We start from the raw sequence: 17,447 nt of genomic DNA on the forward strand, positions 1-17,447 counted from the left end.
ATGTAATACGTCGTACCTTTCTTTTAATAACAGTGATATAATATTTATATATCCTTATACACATCACGCAGTGTAATTTATACATGTATGTATAATGTAGTATGTGTTGCCGTGTGTCGTCGTTGGAAGTGTGAACGGAAAAGCACATGAAAAGATGTACGTATGGAATATATTAAAATATCGAATTAAATAATAAATACCTCAGTTAATCGTTGCCGCTACGAAGCGGCCATAGAATAACATACTATCAGGTAGAATTCTTATTTTGGCTAATGACTCTGCAGGTGGTCGCAGTGGGGTGGACAATAATTTTGACCGTCGATGTATAACTTGATTTTCAACGTTGCTTCGCTAGCGACCAATCAACATTCAACTCCTAATTCGATTTTTTCATTATGCTGAATTTAAAGGAAATTGAATAAAAAATATGGCATATAAAATACCATAAACAATCTGTACTCGTTTATATATATATAAATCTATACATCAGTTTAATAATAGCTTTAAATTGAACTTTGGTTTTACGCTTAATTCATGTATTTTAATACTCTTTATAATTAATTTAATTTACAATTTTACCTTGTATTTTGCACAGAAAAGTCCATTAATATTGATAATAATTGATGACAAATTTGAATTGGTACAAGTAAGAAGAACGTTAGACGTGGTAGTATAAAGAGATCTACAGTCACGGTGCAGCTTAGCCAGCTGTCAGCCATCGATTGTAAGAACTTTTGCTGTCTTAGAAAGCAGCAAATTGTACAAAAACAGTATTTTTCATTTCTTACACGAAACTAGGATTACTTAGACGAGCTTCATTGAAATTTCATCGAGCATGATTAATATGATCCGTTACAATATGGTATGTTTTGCAAACAATGCGCATCACGATGTATCATTATTATGTGTAATGTTTCGAAGACTGTACTGATTATTTTACAATCCGTTGACGAGTGCCAAAAGTATCTTTCGTTTGACGAATACGTTTTACACATATAAAATAATATTGCCACGTACTTTAACGTAAATCTTGCACATGCATGACAAGCAAGAGCCAAGAAAACATTGTTTTAGCCGATTGTTAATTGTTTTTTTAAACGTAGTCTGATATTGAAAATCAAATAAAACATTGTTTTACTTTATGACATTGTTTCAATCACTTCAATGCTATAAGCACTGAAACATGATTTTTGTTTGATGACTGATAGAAAATGAATGCATTTTGGCTAAATAGTGATTAGTTAGGTACTTTTATCAGTCACAATCTTAAATACAACTAATTGTTATTTGATTTTAGCGTTCACAAACAAACAATGATTCAGACGGAGAACCATCATCTCAAAGTGAGATACCTACTTTAACTGTTTCATTACCTGTTATGCAAAATGGTTTAATGAGTCATTCGGGAAGTATTGCTGCAGCACAAACTTCAATTGAAAGTAGAATGGTATGACAAAGAATTGTTATATTATATAATAGATTTATTGGTATTTATGTGATTTTTATTCTAGGCTGAAGAAGATATACCACCTCCTAAGGCAGATTTTTCAGCTCCACCCCCTTATGAAGTAGTTACTAAATTGCCCAGTTATGAAGAAGTACAACGTGAAAAGACTTTGCAAGGAGAACCTCATCCTCAAATACACATGGTAATTTAATTCAGACATATATGTTTCAGAGATTAATGACAATAAGAATAGTTTGAAAAATTAAGTATTTTATTAATCTTGTTTCATAGCCTGGTAATATTAGAGCTCCACAGCAACCATTAACAATCCTTGCTATAGACACTGAAGCTGCAGAAGGGGATCCAGAGAGTGGCTTACTTGGTACCGATTTCATGTTCTTCACAGCATTTTTGGGTAAGTTGTAATAGTTATGTATTTCATTGATCATTGATTTAAATGAATTTGTTACTTATTTTTGCAGTCGCATTTTTATTCAATTGGATTGGATTTTTACTTTTGATGTGTTTCTGTCATACAATTGCATCTCGATATGGAGCATTGTCTGGTTTTGGCTTGTCTTTGACAAAATGGACACTGATCGTTAAACATTCCACTGACCTGGCATCACGTGAAAATTCATGGCTGTGGTGGTTAATAATGGGATTTGGTTTGTATCTTTCATGCAGTATAAATAGCAATGATTAATAAGTATCGATGCAATTTTATTAATTTGAAATATTTAAATTTCAGGAATTCTGATTTGTGCACGAGCAATTGTGCAATATTTGAATATTAAGCGTGGTTGGAGACTATTACCTGGAAGTGCTCAGGAACGTTTACTCTTTTTTTATTAAGCCAATAAACATGCACTTTTATCTAACTTGGCTTTAGAAGAAACAGCATTTCTATTTGGGGTTGTATTTGTACAATATATAACCACTCCCTTTGACAACATTACTTTATATTGGTTACATATTATTCAATTACTAGAAATGAAAATTATTAAAATAATTGAGTCTATTTGCCAAAATTGCATAAACGTAAAATAAACGAGACAGAATAAAACAGAAAATAATGAGATAGTCTTCTGCACACAGTTTTATGTGTTATCATCACGTAGTCACTATAAATTGTAAATTTGTATTGCTCAAATAATATGAACAATGCTTTAATGTGAACAGTATATTGTCAATTCGTGCATTGTTCGTTTAAACATGAATTGCTTCTTTACATATGGTACACATATATAAAATCATTACTTATAAAATTGGTGTTACAAGTACAAAAATTTATTTTGAAAGAAAAAGCGTATGAACACTGTTTCTAAACGGATATCAAAGTGTAAAAGTTCTAATAGTGATATTGTGTAATACACTCTAGTGTTAGATAAGCTTTTAGAATTTTGATTATACATGATCTGTGTACTGATAATCTGATTCGCTTGTTTGTATATTACTATAATTTATAAAGAAAATTCTTATTAAATTTAAGGGTATAAGTTAATCATACAAAATAAATATATATATCTATATGTGTATGTGTATGTATATATGTGTATATGTACAGACACATATAAATGTATAAAAAAATTATTGCGAAGCGATACACATTATATGTTATACTATCAAAAACTTCATTGTTATATACTTATTACAACAATATAAAAAAACATAGCGCGTCTTATGTTTTTATCAATACCTGTGTAATTACATTTCTCCTATCATTATTAACTTAAGTATAAATATATAGTCATAGAAACGAATAGATTATAGAAGTCGGAAATATAAAGTTATTAATGTTTATATAATTATTATGTGGTATTGTTTTTAGTTAAAAATATTGTACTTCGAATAAAATATCAGTAAAGAAATTTTATGGAAGGTTCCATGGTGTAATGGTTAGCACTCTGGACTCTGAATCCAGCGATCCGAGTTCAAATCTCGGTGGGACCTTCATTTTGCAAACTCCTAAGCAATGGAAATAAAGGTAGTTTTTTTTTAAATGTCATATTAATGAAATATCCTTAGTAACGTATGATATACTATGTATAAAATCTGTCATCTGAAATTGTAAGAAACTGTTACGTTAAATGCGAATTATTATTTCTACCCCTTAAAATTTAAATGCTACGCATATGTTAAGAGGGCAGCACTGCAAATATTATGATTTACATACCTCAGTAAGTTGAACAAGCAAACAAAATTATGAAAAATTATTTGAAATGAGATGATAGCATTAAAAATTTGGTAAGTGATAAAACTCATACTGTTGAAGACAGTGCAGTTATTTTTTTTGGATATAGATGTTGAATCAGGGAAAGGTAATTCAACAGGGTTAAAATCGTTTTGGAGTAGAACTGCTGTATTAACATAGTATTCATCTTATTACTGTTACTTGAAATTTTCTTCATTTGGGTTTGACACAAACATATATGTCTCATCACAATTTAAAAATGAAAATTTCAAATTATTAGATCCTCAGGGATATTGTTAAACATGATAAATACGGGGTTGACGAAATAGTAACAGATATAAATTTGTTATTACTGTTTCCATTAATATACAGTTAGGTCAAACGAATGTAGTTTGTAGTAAAGTATTAAAAGGAATGGGTGTTATACTGGTATTATCTCATGTGTCTGCAGTGCAGGATGTACCAACTAAGGTAAAGAAAGTGTATCACATTTTACCAGCCCACGATTGGGGTATGAGAGGAAATTATGGTACAGGAGATGTTCTTACTCCATGGCTGATTATTAATTTTTATTAAGAAAAACCAGAATCCGCCAATTATATAATAACAGATAGTATTGTAACTAAATAATCAGTGTTTGCAACTTATTTATTGAACACTTATATCAAGTTCTTTAACAATTCTGAGTTTTAAAATGTGTTTTATATGATACATGATAGAAACATGTCACATAAAATGTTGTGGTATTATTTTAGTAGGAGCTCACATATAGTTTGTTGCATTATAGGAGTATTCTTTAGAACAAGAGTTCTTTTTATATCTAAGTACTGTAAATAAAAACGAAGTTATAAAGTTTACACACATATTGAAGGGTCACTAAATGCAATTTTTTTTTACAATTAAAAACTCCCACTTCTTTTCAACAATTTAATTATTTTTTTTCGTTGAAGGGCTTTTATGTTTCTTTGTTTTAATAACACTGTATACCTATGTAACAAGTTTCAATTAATATCTACAGCAGTTACAAGCATAAGAGTTATCGCAGTGACTAGATAAAAAACTGTCTCCATTTATTGACTACCATTTCCAGCAATATCAACTTTCCCTAGATTTTACACTTCCTCAGTAAATAAATAAATAAATAAGAAAATAAAAATAATAATTACCTATATAATGTTATTTCAGGCAACATCTTAGCAAAACCGAACATTCTTCTGCCACTTATAAGGAATGATTTCATATATATCAAAATTCTCTTCTATGACTCTACAGCTATTTCAATCTGAAAACCGACGAACGACATTGGAATTTACGGTGTCGAGCGTATAGTTCATCCTGTACAATAACATTTTTCGTTTTTAAGAAGGAGCAAAGTTTCCTTTACGATATACACCGTTATTAATACACACTTTGTACATCGATGAAATTTTTAGGAGCCAGATATGTGGACGGAAAATTTTCAAAATTGCTTCAATGACCACGATGTATGACGATATATGGTAAAATCGTTTAACGATGTGATTTTTTTAAATTATGTAACTGGTTTTTCTTCACTTTTTGATTTATCTTGTGCTACGTTTTTTTTAACCTTCAATGAAAGTATCTACTTCATCTTCGTTACAAACTGTAGGAAATATTGTGCGACTAAAATCATGAAACTTTGTTGTCTCGATATGATAAAAGCTATTTTTCAACTTATGTACAGTGAGCATTTTTAGTTAGATGTATTGTTTTTACTCGTGCGTTGAACACTGTTCGCTGTAATTCGCAATTCTGTTTTCAGTACTTCTACGTTAAGCTTATGACTTTGCACCTTCATTCTGTTTTGTTATTCTTGTCTGCATATTTTCCCAACTTAAACTTGTTCTCTCTCAACTTCATCGGAATTATCTTCTTTATCAAGATCTTGGCAAGTTTCTGATGTAATTTCTGTTTCAATAAAATTGTGTAACTCTTTACACAGCATTTCTTCACAAACGTCGCCATTTAATACGGTATTATCGATTATATCGTATTCATTTTTTGCCTCATTTTCCATTACGTCTTTGAAATCAGATTCCACGATTTCTTCGCAACTTTTGAACATATCCGGATGATCGTTCGAATTTAGTAGTTCAGGATTTTCATTAGAGTTTAATATGTCGGTATTAACTTCGTCGTCCGTCGTGTCGGTAGACTGAGAGACCTTTTTTAATACGCTGTCGATGAGGTTAGATGCAAAACTTTTGTTCTCGTTTCCTTCGTGAATTGTTTGATGAATCGGTAATGTCTGCGGTCTGTGCGCCCGTGAGTAAGGAAACGTATTTTCTTCGCCTGCTGGTGTGTGAACAGCAGAGATTTCAGTTTGAGTTGCGACTGCGTTATCGATTAAATTTTGTTTTGATTGCATGTTCGACATGCATTGTTTTATTTCTGACATAGAGTCTTGTAATTGCTGAACCTAAATGGATATCAGTTTTATAGACATTATTAAACACATTAAATTGAAATTACGAAGGTGAATTATAAAAATGTGACTGATATTTTACCTGTGTATGTAACAAATTACATGTTTGTGCTAAATTGGTTACAACATCTACATTTTGTGCGAGGTTCTCATTGTCATTACTTGTAGTCTCTCGATTACCACTAGGCTGCAGACTGACAACTTTCTTCCATAATGCATTAATCGCTTGCATTTGTAGTAACTGCAACTTATGTTCACTCTCCAAAGCTGTTCTAGTAGCTTCCATGTCGGTAGAAAGTTTCCTAAAAGGTATAATTAATGATATAACATTCTGAATAATTTACGTATAGATAATAAGTGAGTAATCATCATACTGTATATATTTAATTGTCCTCATCATTTCAATTGTTTTCAGGACATTAGTTGCTTTCTTATTAAGATTCCTAGTATGGTAGCCCCTCCACATCCTTTGAATACATATTGCTGCCTTCTCAGCGTCATTTTGATCTGCTTTGGAAGTGGAATAAAATATAAAGAACAATATCGCTACGGTACCTTAAGAATTTTATTTATTTTTTTTAAGCTTTTTACCTTTATTACTGTCTTCTTGTCTTCTTTGAATAGCTCTGTTACGAATACTGTCTAATTTGGCTTGACACACTTCGCTGTCTTCATCGCTACTCTGAGTAGCATTACCTGCATCTCCATCTCCACTTTTCTTCAATACGCCGCTCTTAATTTTGTCGTTCGCACTTTTCGGCCTTTGTATACTCCTACCGAGATTTGGTGAATTTTTTGTGCTTCGTCTTCCGGGCAATGTTTTACTTTGTACATAATTATTAATTTTCACACTATGTGGACACTTATTACTAAGGTTCGTAATAACAGGTTTAGCAATATTTGGCTTTCCAATACTGCAATTGCTCGCCGAGTTGCTTTTTACAAGTGCGTTTGCTTTTACAGAACTAAGATTCGTTTTCGCCATTGGATTCACTGTATTTATTATGGGAATAGCCTTTCCGTCTCCATCGGTCGGAGGTTTACTTGGCATCGTAATCTGGCATGGTGATGTTAATTTACTTGGTGGAGTTTTCGCCAGTACTCGTGAAAGACCAGATGGCGGACGAAAGTCTGGGCTCATTAAAGATTCTGGAACTGGTACCAGTTTCGATGCAGCTTGTAGGGGGCTAGACGTCTCTGTAAACGAAATATTATTGTAATTGATGACAATTGAGACTGGACGTAATTTTTAATTTACCTTCAATATCTTGCGAGGCAGCGTTATTTGATAATTTATTACTTAGAGTGCCGCACAGCATATTTGGATCTAGACTTTGAGTCATTAATGCTTCATGTTCTTCATTTAACAGTGTGTGACAAGAAGAAACCATTGCATCTGTATGAATACTAGATATCATTCTGTCCGGTGACCTTATTCTTAAAGAGTTTCTTGACGAGCCTAATAAAATATCATATTTGTCAATTCTTATACCTTAGCTAGTACATTATTACGTGTTTTGTTATGCTTATGGATCGTTTGGGGCTAGCTTTGCTAGCGAAAGCGTGCAAATGATATCGGACTAAAGACTAGACAAACGATACAAGAATTGTGAACTATGGTGAAATGTATTTCCAAATCGTCAAATGATAATTCGCTAACCAAATCTTCTAATTAGCATCATTATCGTAACATAGTTTTGTCTTTCATTCTCCAAAGTCGTTAGCGCTATAAGCTTAAAAAAGCAACCACTTAAAAACATACTACACACTAGGCACGAAAAATATGAACATGTGCATTAATCCAAGATAAAATTTATTGAGTGTATAATAGGATTTCTTAGGCATTGTTAATAGTACTTTCAGTTTGAATTTGTTTAAAATATAAATGGGAAATCAGTCTTAGATTTTTACACATGTCTATTATGCAGTTATAGCCATATGTGTTAAATCCTCATTCTGCCTTTGGATACCTTTACAAGGTGAACGGCACACACAGTACTTTGCTTCATAAAATTTTGGTGACTGTAAGCATTTATCTTCATAGTATGTCAACATTGGCGCAACTAGAGAAAACACATTATAACTAGGACACATATAATGTGCATGACGACTGGAAAGTGTATATCACTACTAGTCCACGTTTGCAAATATAAGTAGAACATCAAATGATTCCTGACCGTACTTGCAACAATTAAGAAAAAGAAATTAAGGATTAATTTGACTCACTGGCACGTCTAGGAGAACTTGTCCTGTTATGACTAAGTCTACGCCTAGTGGCTGGAGAAGGACTCATTCCAACGCTACTTAAGCTGTGCACACTTCCATTGTCACTTTGTTGACTTAATTGTTGCTGATGATGTTGTGCTTTACTCAAAATCAGCCTAAGCTTCCTGTCAGTCTCATTTTCAAGGGATTCACCAGAGAGAGGGCAGACAGATGCTAGATACTGAGCAAGCGGTGCATGTTCACCGACACGGAATTGTCTACCACGTCCCTGAGAATACAGCCACTCTGCCTTTAAACTGAGTGGCCACCATTTGAAATAAATTTTGATTGTTTGGACTGAGACAATTCTGTATGCTACATCACAGATACTTATAATATTTCGACAAATAAACCTACCTTTCAATAGGATCAACAGGATAGCCATCAATTGATTTTAAGCTCATACACCAATTGATAACAAAAGGACGATAGTCAAACCCACTATTAGCTATTTGTTAAGAAGAATAAGCTATAGCTGTAAGTCTACTATTAGTATAAATGTTTTCTTTTGTGTGTAATTTTCTACAAGCGTAATATTTTATGACAAAGAATAATTCTAAAATGACACTGAAGATAGTAAAATATCACATCATTTTATCTATGTCATGTAAAAAAAGTGTTCTGAGTATTTCACCAATCCATCTCTAATCTTTCGATGGAAATGTGAATCATAAACAATAAAAAGGATACATACTGTTACCTGCCATACTGACACAGGGGTTATTGGCGATCGAAAAGTTTACTACATTTTTTAAATTAGCTAAATGTGACATTTCGTTTAAATCAGTAATATTATTATTTGCCAATGTAAATGTTTCTAATGAAGTAGGTAAGTAGCGTTCGCATTGCCGCAATGTTATAATACGATTATTATGCAAGAAAAGTTCCTAAAACATTATGAAGAGAATTAACACGTTTAGTTGACTCTTATAACCAGACTGCAGATGTTTATGCATTTATACCATTTCCTAGCCTACAAAGCAACGTGAAACAAGGATTTTAATAAAATTGAATAGTATTTCTAAATATTAAAGACCCTAGTGCAGGATAGAAATTCCTGTTCAATTTTGATTTTTACATATTAGTATCCGAAATTATGATTTTGCATAAATATCCAAAGTCCAGTTATACGTTCCCAATTAATAAAAGGTCAAGAAATAAGTACTAAAAGTTTTAGTAGTATTACCTTCAAATTTCTTAGATACGAAATGTCTGAAATATGACTGATGCTGTTTTCAGACAAATCCAGATGTTCCAATTTGGTATTTGTATGTAAATGTTCAATGGACTATACAGATCAATGTAATATTAAAAGAAACTTATGTAATAGTTTTTTTTTTATAATTGCAAATGCATTATTTCAAAATGATATACCTTTATATTATTACCAGCTAAGCAAAGAGTCTGTAAGTTTGTCATATCCTTTATACCTTCTATGGTCAAAATACCATTATTTGCTAAATTAAGAGTTACAAGATTATGTAACTTTGATATACCATACATCCGTAGCAGTTGGTTCCTTACTATTGAAAGCTGAAATTTCATGTTTATTACTTCTAAAACTAATCGTTTATTACACAAAGTACTATACCTATTGACATGTCAATGGAAGAGATATGTATGTCAACGTTACGTCAGAAAATACGAAAAATTAAATAATATATTCTAAATATTATGAAGGAAAACATTACCTTGGTAATTCTATGATAAGAATCAAGATTATCAAGACGCTGAAGCTCATTATCATCGATGATCAATGTGCTGATATCTCCATCCGACGGACATCGAGAGAGCTTTTTAAGACCTTGACCACTTAAATCGAGTGTATCGCACACCAAGGATTCTGAATAAAAAGAAAACACGACTGTTAATATTGCTTAACTTAACGAAACTTGCGAAAGTTTCTGCGTAATACACGATGAGAAACGTCAAAAGTGACAAGTACGAAACCGCAATGAAATTATATTGTTTTTACGCATACAACGAGCAAATAACCGTTACCGTGAAAAACAAACATGTATTAAGACTGTCTGAAACATCTTTAAAGGGAGTTTTTTATTAAAAAATCGTAAAATATAAATATTAAATTTACACTAACCCGTCGAAGCCATGACGAACACAATAAACTGGCAGACGCTACGAAGATGTCGTCGTGATCACTGTAGCAGAAATAGGTGACATTTATAAAATATATCAAAGTAACAATTTATTACTTTCACATAGAAATGATAACGTGCATAGTGTAATTTATTGATCCATTTCTTTCAATTCTACTTACTCGGTCACATTTCAAGTCAATGCACAATATCAAATAAGTGTTTTCGGACAAACTCGTTTTGTTGCAATATTTGAAATGTCATGCCATTGACATTAAAATAAATAACATGTACATAGAGTAAGATATAAGGTATATGATTTAATCAGATTTAATAAATTTTATCAGCAAATATATTTTTGCAATAATACATCAAATTACATGGAACACAAGTATTAAATTCAGTTATATTTTGACATACCATTTTAAATAATCTGTTGACATTTTAAATTTCTGGAGTTTTAAGTTTTGTTCTAAATAACTAAAAAAATGTTCAATAACTGTCCTTGGGGATGACCATTGCAGTACGAAAATTCCTTTGTGTATTGGTATTGGTCAACTTTTTACAATGCGAGGACCGTGTTTAGAAGATTGTGTTATCTTCCGGGGAAATCCAGTTATTTGTCATATGTTGCAATACATGTGGATGCATTTGTTTGTCTAAAGTCTAAAATATTCGTATAATTACTTTTGTTTGTAAGTCCTCTTATTCAATAGAACGTGTACTTACAATACCGTGTCCAGAAAAACGTTTTCGTAAAGTCACAATAAAAGAGAAAAAAATACTTTTATTCGAATACACTTATTTAATACTGCAAGTATTTAATATCTTCACTACTACTAACCATTGCTTATTATAGAAAGAGAAGATTTTTACATTATATCACTATGCTTGACAGAAGATTTTAAAATTACGCGTTGAGTGGCAATATGGCGTTGTAGAGCATTCAAAATGTTTGACATATTATTTCATTAACTTTATTAAAATTAGCGATTTATTCAAAATACTAACTACTTTTGAACTACTATTTACAACTAACAGGTAAGATCTCACTTGATACAATTTATTAATAACAAATTACTACTTGTGTTAACAGTAATACAGTCACGTGTCGAGCACATGCTGTCTACTATGAATTCGTCAACAATAAAGCAAGTGCAAAATAATAATGAAAAGCTGTATGATGCGTGTATCTAGTCGTTACAAATGTACCACCTCAGCGTATGATAATATTGTATGGTGTCAGTCCAAGAAAAGAGTTTTCCGAAATGGAAAGTGGACGGAAGTACCGCATGTTCCTAAGGTTCTAACCTCCACAAAGATTACCGGCACAAAAAACAAACCAACTATTTTTCAAAAAATATGTAACTGGATCGATTTTGATACAGTAGTGAATTTCAATGTTACTGTTAAATCCGACGATATAGAAGGAACAGAAAATGGAGGAGACTGGAAGGAAAATTTTGATAACGATATAAGAGTCAATGAAATTAATATGCAAATGCTTTCAACATCACTTCATACACAAATATTTAAGAATGATTATAAACAAGAAAGACTATCTTCAGCAGAAATAAAATCTATAAAACACAATTTGAGTTTATATGGAATACAGACTAAAGATGCGTCAAGATTACCAAATGTAGATATTAAATTGCCCCCCTTAGAAGGCAACGATATAGAGCAACATTTTTATAACATTGGTGAGGCGCAAGTTAAGCCTTATGTAACAATTATAAAAGAGACTTTGAAAAGCATTCCTAAAATGCCAGATCATTGGATGTTAAAAGAAGGATGGACCAGATATACACCTGATGGAGTAGAATCTGTAGATTATCCATTAGAGGATGGTATTATTTTTGATGTGGAAGTTTGTATGAAGGAAGGACCTTTACCAACAATTGCAACCGCAGTAACAAATCGAGCTTGGTATGGTTGGGTATCAAAGTCTTTAATGGATGGAGTAACTACAAATTTTGAAGGCCAGCAGTTTACTATGGATCAGTTGATACCAATAGAAAGTAAACCTACAGAACATGGGGAGAAATTGACTGCATATCATAAGCAACCAAAGGTTATAGTAGGGCATAATGTATCATATGATAGGAGTAGAATTAAAGAACAGTATTGGTTGAATCCTACAGGTACAAGGTTCATTGACACAATGTCACTTCATGTATCTGTTAGTGGAATTAGTAGCTACCAAAGAACAATTTTAAATTCCAAGAAGAATACTTGTGAGAAAACTAATTTGCACATGCAAACTTCTTTGAATAGTTTATCAGAAGTCCATAAATTTTATTGTGGAAACGAGATAAGTAAGGAGTCAAGAAATGTGTTTGTAGAGGGAACATTGAACGATGTAAGAAAAGATTTCAATTCTTTGATGACATATTGTGCAGGTGATGTAGTTGCAACATATAACATATTGTGCAAGTTATTTCCTACGTTTGAAGAAAGGTTTCCTCATCCTGTTACAATTTAAACTATGAAACTAAGTTTATTCTTTCTCAAAGAGCTAATGCTGTGTGTCAGCTTATGCATAATGGATCATATGAAAAAAATTTATGGATGTGGAATGAAGATTGGAGTACCCAGAAAATTAAGGTGAAGACATCAGTTTCAGTAGTAGATCTTAAAAGGGAATTTAAAGAACTAAAGACCAAAAAAGAAGAAAGCGATGCACAAAAGTATCTTACAGATGGGGAGGAGGAGGAGGAAGATCCTTTAGAGGAGGAATTTGGTTATTTGCAACAGACAAGAAAACTTTTACCTGCTAAGCTACCACATATGCCAGGATATCCAGCATGGTACAGGAAACTTTGCGCTAAACTCAATGATAAAAACTGGGAACCAGGTCCACAGTATATAAGTACATCTATGCAAATTGTTCCGAAGCTATTGAATCTTACATGGGAATGTTACCCTTTACACTATATAAGGGACAAAGGTTGGGGAATTTTAGTGCCTTTTAATGATGATTTAGATGCAGAAACGAAAGTGCCTTTAAAGCAACTGTTGGCTCAATGTCCTTTACCACAAATGGAACATTCCACTGAGGAAACAGAATACCTAATTTCAACACTTGACAAAACCGTCGAAATGAATTTACACAAACAAGATTTTTGGTATTTTAAGAAGAAGAAGAAAAAATCTGATTTTGATATAAGTAAATTGTATAAAGGTACAGCAGTCTGGTGTGACGAGATTATAGATAACTGTTGCTATTTTCTTAAACTGCCACATAAAGATGGAGGAACTAGCAATGTCGGTAATCCTTTGGCCAAAGATTTTCTGAATAAATTTTCTGAAAATATTCTTGCTGGTTTAGACAGCAGCGCATCAGAGGTATTGAAAATTGCTAAAATGATCTCATACTGGAGGAATAACAGAGATAGGATTATGTCACAGTTTGTTGTATGGTTCAGTAACTCTTGTTTACCAAACACCATGAACAATACTAAAAAGTCATTGTGCTATGGTGCAATCATACCTTTGGTAGTTGTGTGTGGTACATTAACTAGGCGTGCAGTCGAGAGTACGTGGATGACCGCTTCCAATGGTCATATAGATCGGGTTGGTTCTGAATTGAGAGCTATGATACAAGCCCCTCCAGGGTATAACATCATCGGAGCCGATGTGGACAGTCAAGAGCTGTGGATTTCGTCGATGTTAGGAGATGCTAACTATAAAAATATTCAAGGAGGTACACCTTTCGGTTGGATGACCCTAATAGGAACAAAGTCTAATGAAACTGATATGCACAGCGTTACAGCCAAAGCTATTGGAATATCGAGAAATCAAGCCAAGATAATCAACTATGCCAGAATCTACGGCGCGGGACAAAAGTTTGCGGAAAGACTTTTGAAACAATTTAATCCAAACATGACAAACGCTGAAGCCGCGTCCAAGTCGCGGAAGATGTTCGCTATGACCAAGGGTAAAAGACTATACAGGCTGAAACCTGAATACATTAACGAGGAAATACTGGACAAAGAATATTCGGCTTATGAAGCGTCCAGGACAGCAAAATTGTTTGGCAAAACGTTATCAGAGATGTTTAGTAATAGCAAATGGACAGGTGGTTCAGAATCGGCCATGTTCAACAGGTTGGAGGAAATTGCTAACAGTGAGCATCCCGTTACCCCTTTCTTGAACTCCAGATTGACTCGCGCCTTAGAGAACGAAACGAGCAGCAAGTATTTGCCTACAAAGGTAAACTGGGTAGTTCAGAGCGGAGCGGTTGATTTCTTACACTTGATGCTGGTCTCGATGAAATGGCTCATGAAGGATAACATAAGATTCTGTTTGTCGTTTCACGACGAGGTACGGTATATGGTGCCGTCGGAGTACAAATACAACGCGGCACTTGCCATGCACGTAACCAATCTTATGACGCGATGTTTTTGCGCCTCGAGACTTGGAATGAAAGATCTGCCAATGTCGGTAGCATTTTTCACTTCCGTCGAAGTGGACACCGTTTTGCGGAAAGAATCTAAAGACGATTGTAGGACACCATCGAATCCTCATGGATTGAAAAGTGAATACGATGTTCCATTGGGAGAGAGTTTAGACATTTGGGAAACGATAAGAAAATCAGAAGGTTCTTTTGGGCCATGGCACGAGACGGAGGAACAAGATCAGGAATTATCCGAGCAGGAGGCGATGCGTATTAATGATAGAATATAAAAAAAATAGTAATTTTGGTTGTGGTCATCGAATCAATACCGAAAGCGTTATTGAATAACCAATAACGTATTGTACGTTTGTCGTTTTGTTTGTATCAATTAGATGGTTGATTGTTTCTGTTACCGTTAAATTTACAGATCAGAATGTCCAAAGCAACTAAACGCAAACATGTTGTTAAAGAAGTGCAGGACTTGAGTGTTCCTACCGAATCCCAGTCGATCGTGCGCATACTCGAATCTCGCGGTAACAATCTTCACGAAGTTGAAGATGCCATTAGCGAACAGTACCTTGTGTCAATGCCAACAAAGTTCCGGCGAAACATCTGGGTGAAAAGAGGCGATTTTGTGCTTGTAGAGCCAATACCAGAGGGGGACAAAGTGAAGGCGGAAATTGTTAAAATATTAACACGGGTAAATTTCTATTTTTGTATTTCTTTTTTTTTTTGTTATTGACTAATTGAAATAAGGAATTTATTTATTAGGAACATCAAAAGTGGTATCGAGCTCAGAACTGTTGGCCAAAAGAGTTCGACAAAGCCTCAAAGACAAATCATGAAACAACGAACAAAGGTGGAGAAGACAATGATAGCGACGAAGATGACCTTTTTGTAAATACAAATAGACTACAACAGAATTCTGATAGAACAGATAACGACAACGAGTCGAGTTCCGACGAATCCGATTCTAGTTAACTCTTGTACAGCGGTAATTGTAAATATTCGCACGAATATCGGCATAAGAGACTGTACATTGAAAAATGTTAGAACTCGTTTTGATAAGTAATTTTTTTATAACATCGCGGTGAATTGAATCTTATCGTGAATGTAAATATAAAACGAACATAATTCGAAGTTTTAATTTGTCTATTTCATTATCGATTAAGAGGAGAGAGAACGTCAAACTTTTTTTTTATGTTGCAATAATTAATACGTACGCTCGATCAAAAAATACAGGTACGTTTGACGTAAATGCGCGTTATCGAAAATATTATCGTTGCATTGTCTCCGATCAATCTTATCGGCTAGTATGATTTTTGCGGTACGATACACGTTGAACCTTTTGTTAATTCAAATTCTCAACCGTGTTGTTTCACTCTAGCTGGATTAAATTTTCCGTCAATACATGTAACACTTTCTTAAAAATTCTTCTGATAACGTCCACGGATATTTCTTCCAATGCATAATTCGATGAGAAATCGTTTCAATTTTTCCTGAATTCCACGCACAATATATAGTTCTATAGATTTTCTTAATCTCTTTATTCCACAAAATGCTAACGGTAACAGAAGTTCGGATAGTAGATTGTACGAATATTACATTCGATTAAAGAAATTTGTACATGTATCGGTACATAGAGTTCTCCGTTAAATGTACAATCCTAATGGCGTGAACGGAAAGGCAAGTGAAATACTTTCAGCGGTGAATGTTTAAACACAAACAAAACAATGATTTAATTTTCGAATATTTTTCTACTTTTTTAAGTTTAGAGTATACAGGTTATGAGAAATTTATTACCACAGTGTGTAGACATGGAGACCTAGTACTACTAGTAAAAGCAAACTGATTCAATTTCTATTAATAGGTCAAAAAAGAATTATATTATTAAAACAAATGTTCCTTTCTTTCCACCCGGAAAAAATATTATTAAAAAACGTTTCCTTTTTTCCTCCTGGAAATGCTGTACTTTCAATTCAAGTGAAGTCCAGCTTCCGAATCGAGATCGTTGAGCAAGTCGCGAGCGCGATAATTGAATGCACCGGGGACTCCTATCACAATTGAATGACTCGTTTAGGTCGATTCTCTTATCGGCGGGATCAAGAGGAGATGAGGTTGTCGGGAGGACAGGTGTCGAAGAACATTACCGTTCAGTCACGCTGCACGGTGGCTCACGAGAGCGTTGTTATCGTCGCTTTCGTCTGTTCGGTTCCATTTATTTGGGTGATCGCGACGATTCGTCAACGTGTTCAAGAGGCAATGTCTCCAAAGTGATTTCCCCTTTTTTATTTTTCGATTACGCGTTTATTCTATTGCGAGCGCACGTGTTACCACTACCGTCGACACATAAACGGATCGTTATCGCGCGGAATCCGTGATACTGCGAGGCGGAGTGTTCTTTTGACATTGATCAATTCGATATAATCGTCGGCACGTTTCTTTGTTGCTCGTACAAAAGAGACTCCACAGTTCGCGGATCGTTCCGAGGATGTCGAGAAGGTTCCAAACGAGAGCCAGAAGGATGAATATCCGCGGCGTGGCGGCGACCGGAAGTCGGACGCTGCGCTCCAGCTAACGCTCGACAATTGCACAACATG

General features: G+C 33.8%; 4 protein-coding genes and 1 non-coding gene across 7 annotated transcripts; 4 read left to right on the forward strand and 1 right to left on the reverse strand.

Annotated features, from left to right (window-relative positions):
* The first annotated feature begins 705 nt into the window (after positions 1 to 705).
* On the forward strand, positions 706 to 2,496 carry LOC107188533 (NEDD4 family-interacting protein 1-like). The gene is made up of 6 exons (XM_015576838.1): positions 706 to 862; positions 1,298 to 1,447; positions 1,512 to 1,649; positions 1,739 to 1,862; positions 1,930 to 2,115; positions 2,199 to 2,496. Exons 1-6 carry the CDS (start codon positions 836 to 838, stop codon positions 2,300 to 2,302), a joined length of 729 nt encoding a protein of 242 aa, XP_015432324.1. The 5' UTR covers positions 706 to 835; the 3' UTR covers positions 2,303 to 2,496.
* Positions 2,497 to 3,328: 832 nt separating this feature from the next.
* Trnaq-cug lies at positions 3,329 to 3,400 on the forward strand. The gene has a single exon. It is a non-coding gene; the product is annotated as a tRNA-Gln (tRNA).
* A 2,000-nt stretch (positions 3,401 to 5,400) lies between these two features.
* LOC107188997 lies at positions 5,401 to 10,463 on the reverse strand. 2 transcript variants are annotated; one of them, XM_015577433.1, is made up of 12 exons: positions 10,451 to 10,463; positions 10,044 to 10,195; positions 9,727 to 9,885; positions 9,539 to 9,640; positions 9,043 to 9,239; positions 8,710 to 8,793; positions 8,314 to 8,609; positions 7,346 to 7,546; positions 6,679 to 7,284; positions 6,462 to 6,594; positions 6,170 to 6,389; positions 5,401 to 6,081 (listed from the first exon to the last, which is right to left on the reverse strand). In XM_015577433.1, exons 1-12 carry the CDS (start codon positions 10,461 to 10,463, stop codon positions 5,497 to 5,499), a joined length of 2,748 nt encoding a protein of 915 aa, XP_015432919.1. In that variant the 3' UTR covers positions 5,401 to 5,496. The 2 variants fall into 2 exon arrangements, with proteins under 2 accessions (XP_015432919.1, XP_015432910.1); XM_015577424.1 differs by having other exon boundaries at positions 6,462 to 6,597.
* A 920-nt stretch (positions 10,464 to 11,383) lies between these two features.
* LOC107189023 (probable RNA-binding protein EIF1AD) lies at positions 11,384 to 15,846 on the forward strand. Of its 2 annotated transcripts, none has more exons than XM_015577456.1 (3): positions 11,384 to 11,489; positions 15,275 to 15,547; positions 15,619 to 15,846. In XM_015577456.1, exons 2-3 carry the CDS (start codon positions 15,281 to 15,283, stop codon positions 15,826 to 15,828), a joined length of 477 nt encoding a protein of 158 aa, XP_015432942.1. In that variant the 5' UTR covers positions 11,384 to 11,489; positions 15,275 to 15,280; the 3' UTR covers positions 15,829 to 15,846. The 2 variants fall into 2 exon arrangements, with proteins under 2 accessions (XP_015432942.1, XP_015432950.1); XM_015577464.1 differs by lacking the exon at positions 11,384 to 11,489 and adding an exon at positions 15,191 to 15,208.
* LOC107187706 (DNA polymerase subunit gamma-1, mitochondrial) lies at positions 11,632 to 15,137 on the forward strand. Its single transcript, XM_015575862.1, is given in 2 exon segments — positions 11,632 to 12,926; positions 12,929 to 15,137. Coding segments are annotated over 2 exon segments (3,504 nt in total).
* Positions 15,847 to 17,447: the final 1,601 nt, after the last annotated feature.

The sequence above is a fragment of the Dufourea novaeangliae genome, unplaced genomic scaffold (genome assembly GCF_001272555.1).
Source record: "Dufourea novaeangliae isolate 0120121106 unplaced genomic scaffold, ASM127255v1 scaffold16, whole genome shotgun sequence".
NCBI lineage: Eukaryota > Metazoa > Arthropoda > Insecta > Hymenoptera > Halictidae > Dufourea > Dufourea novaeangliae.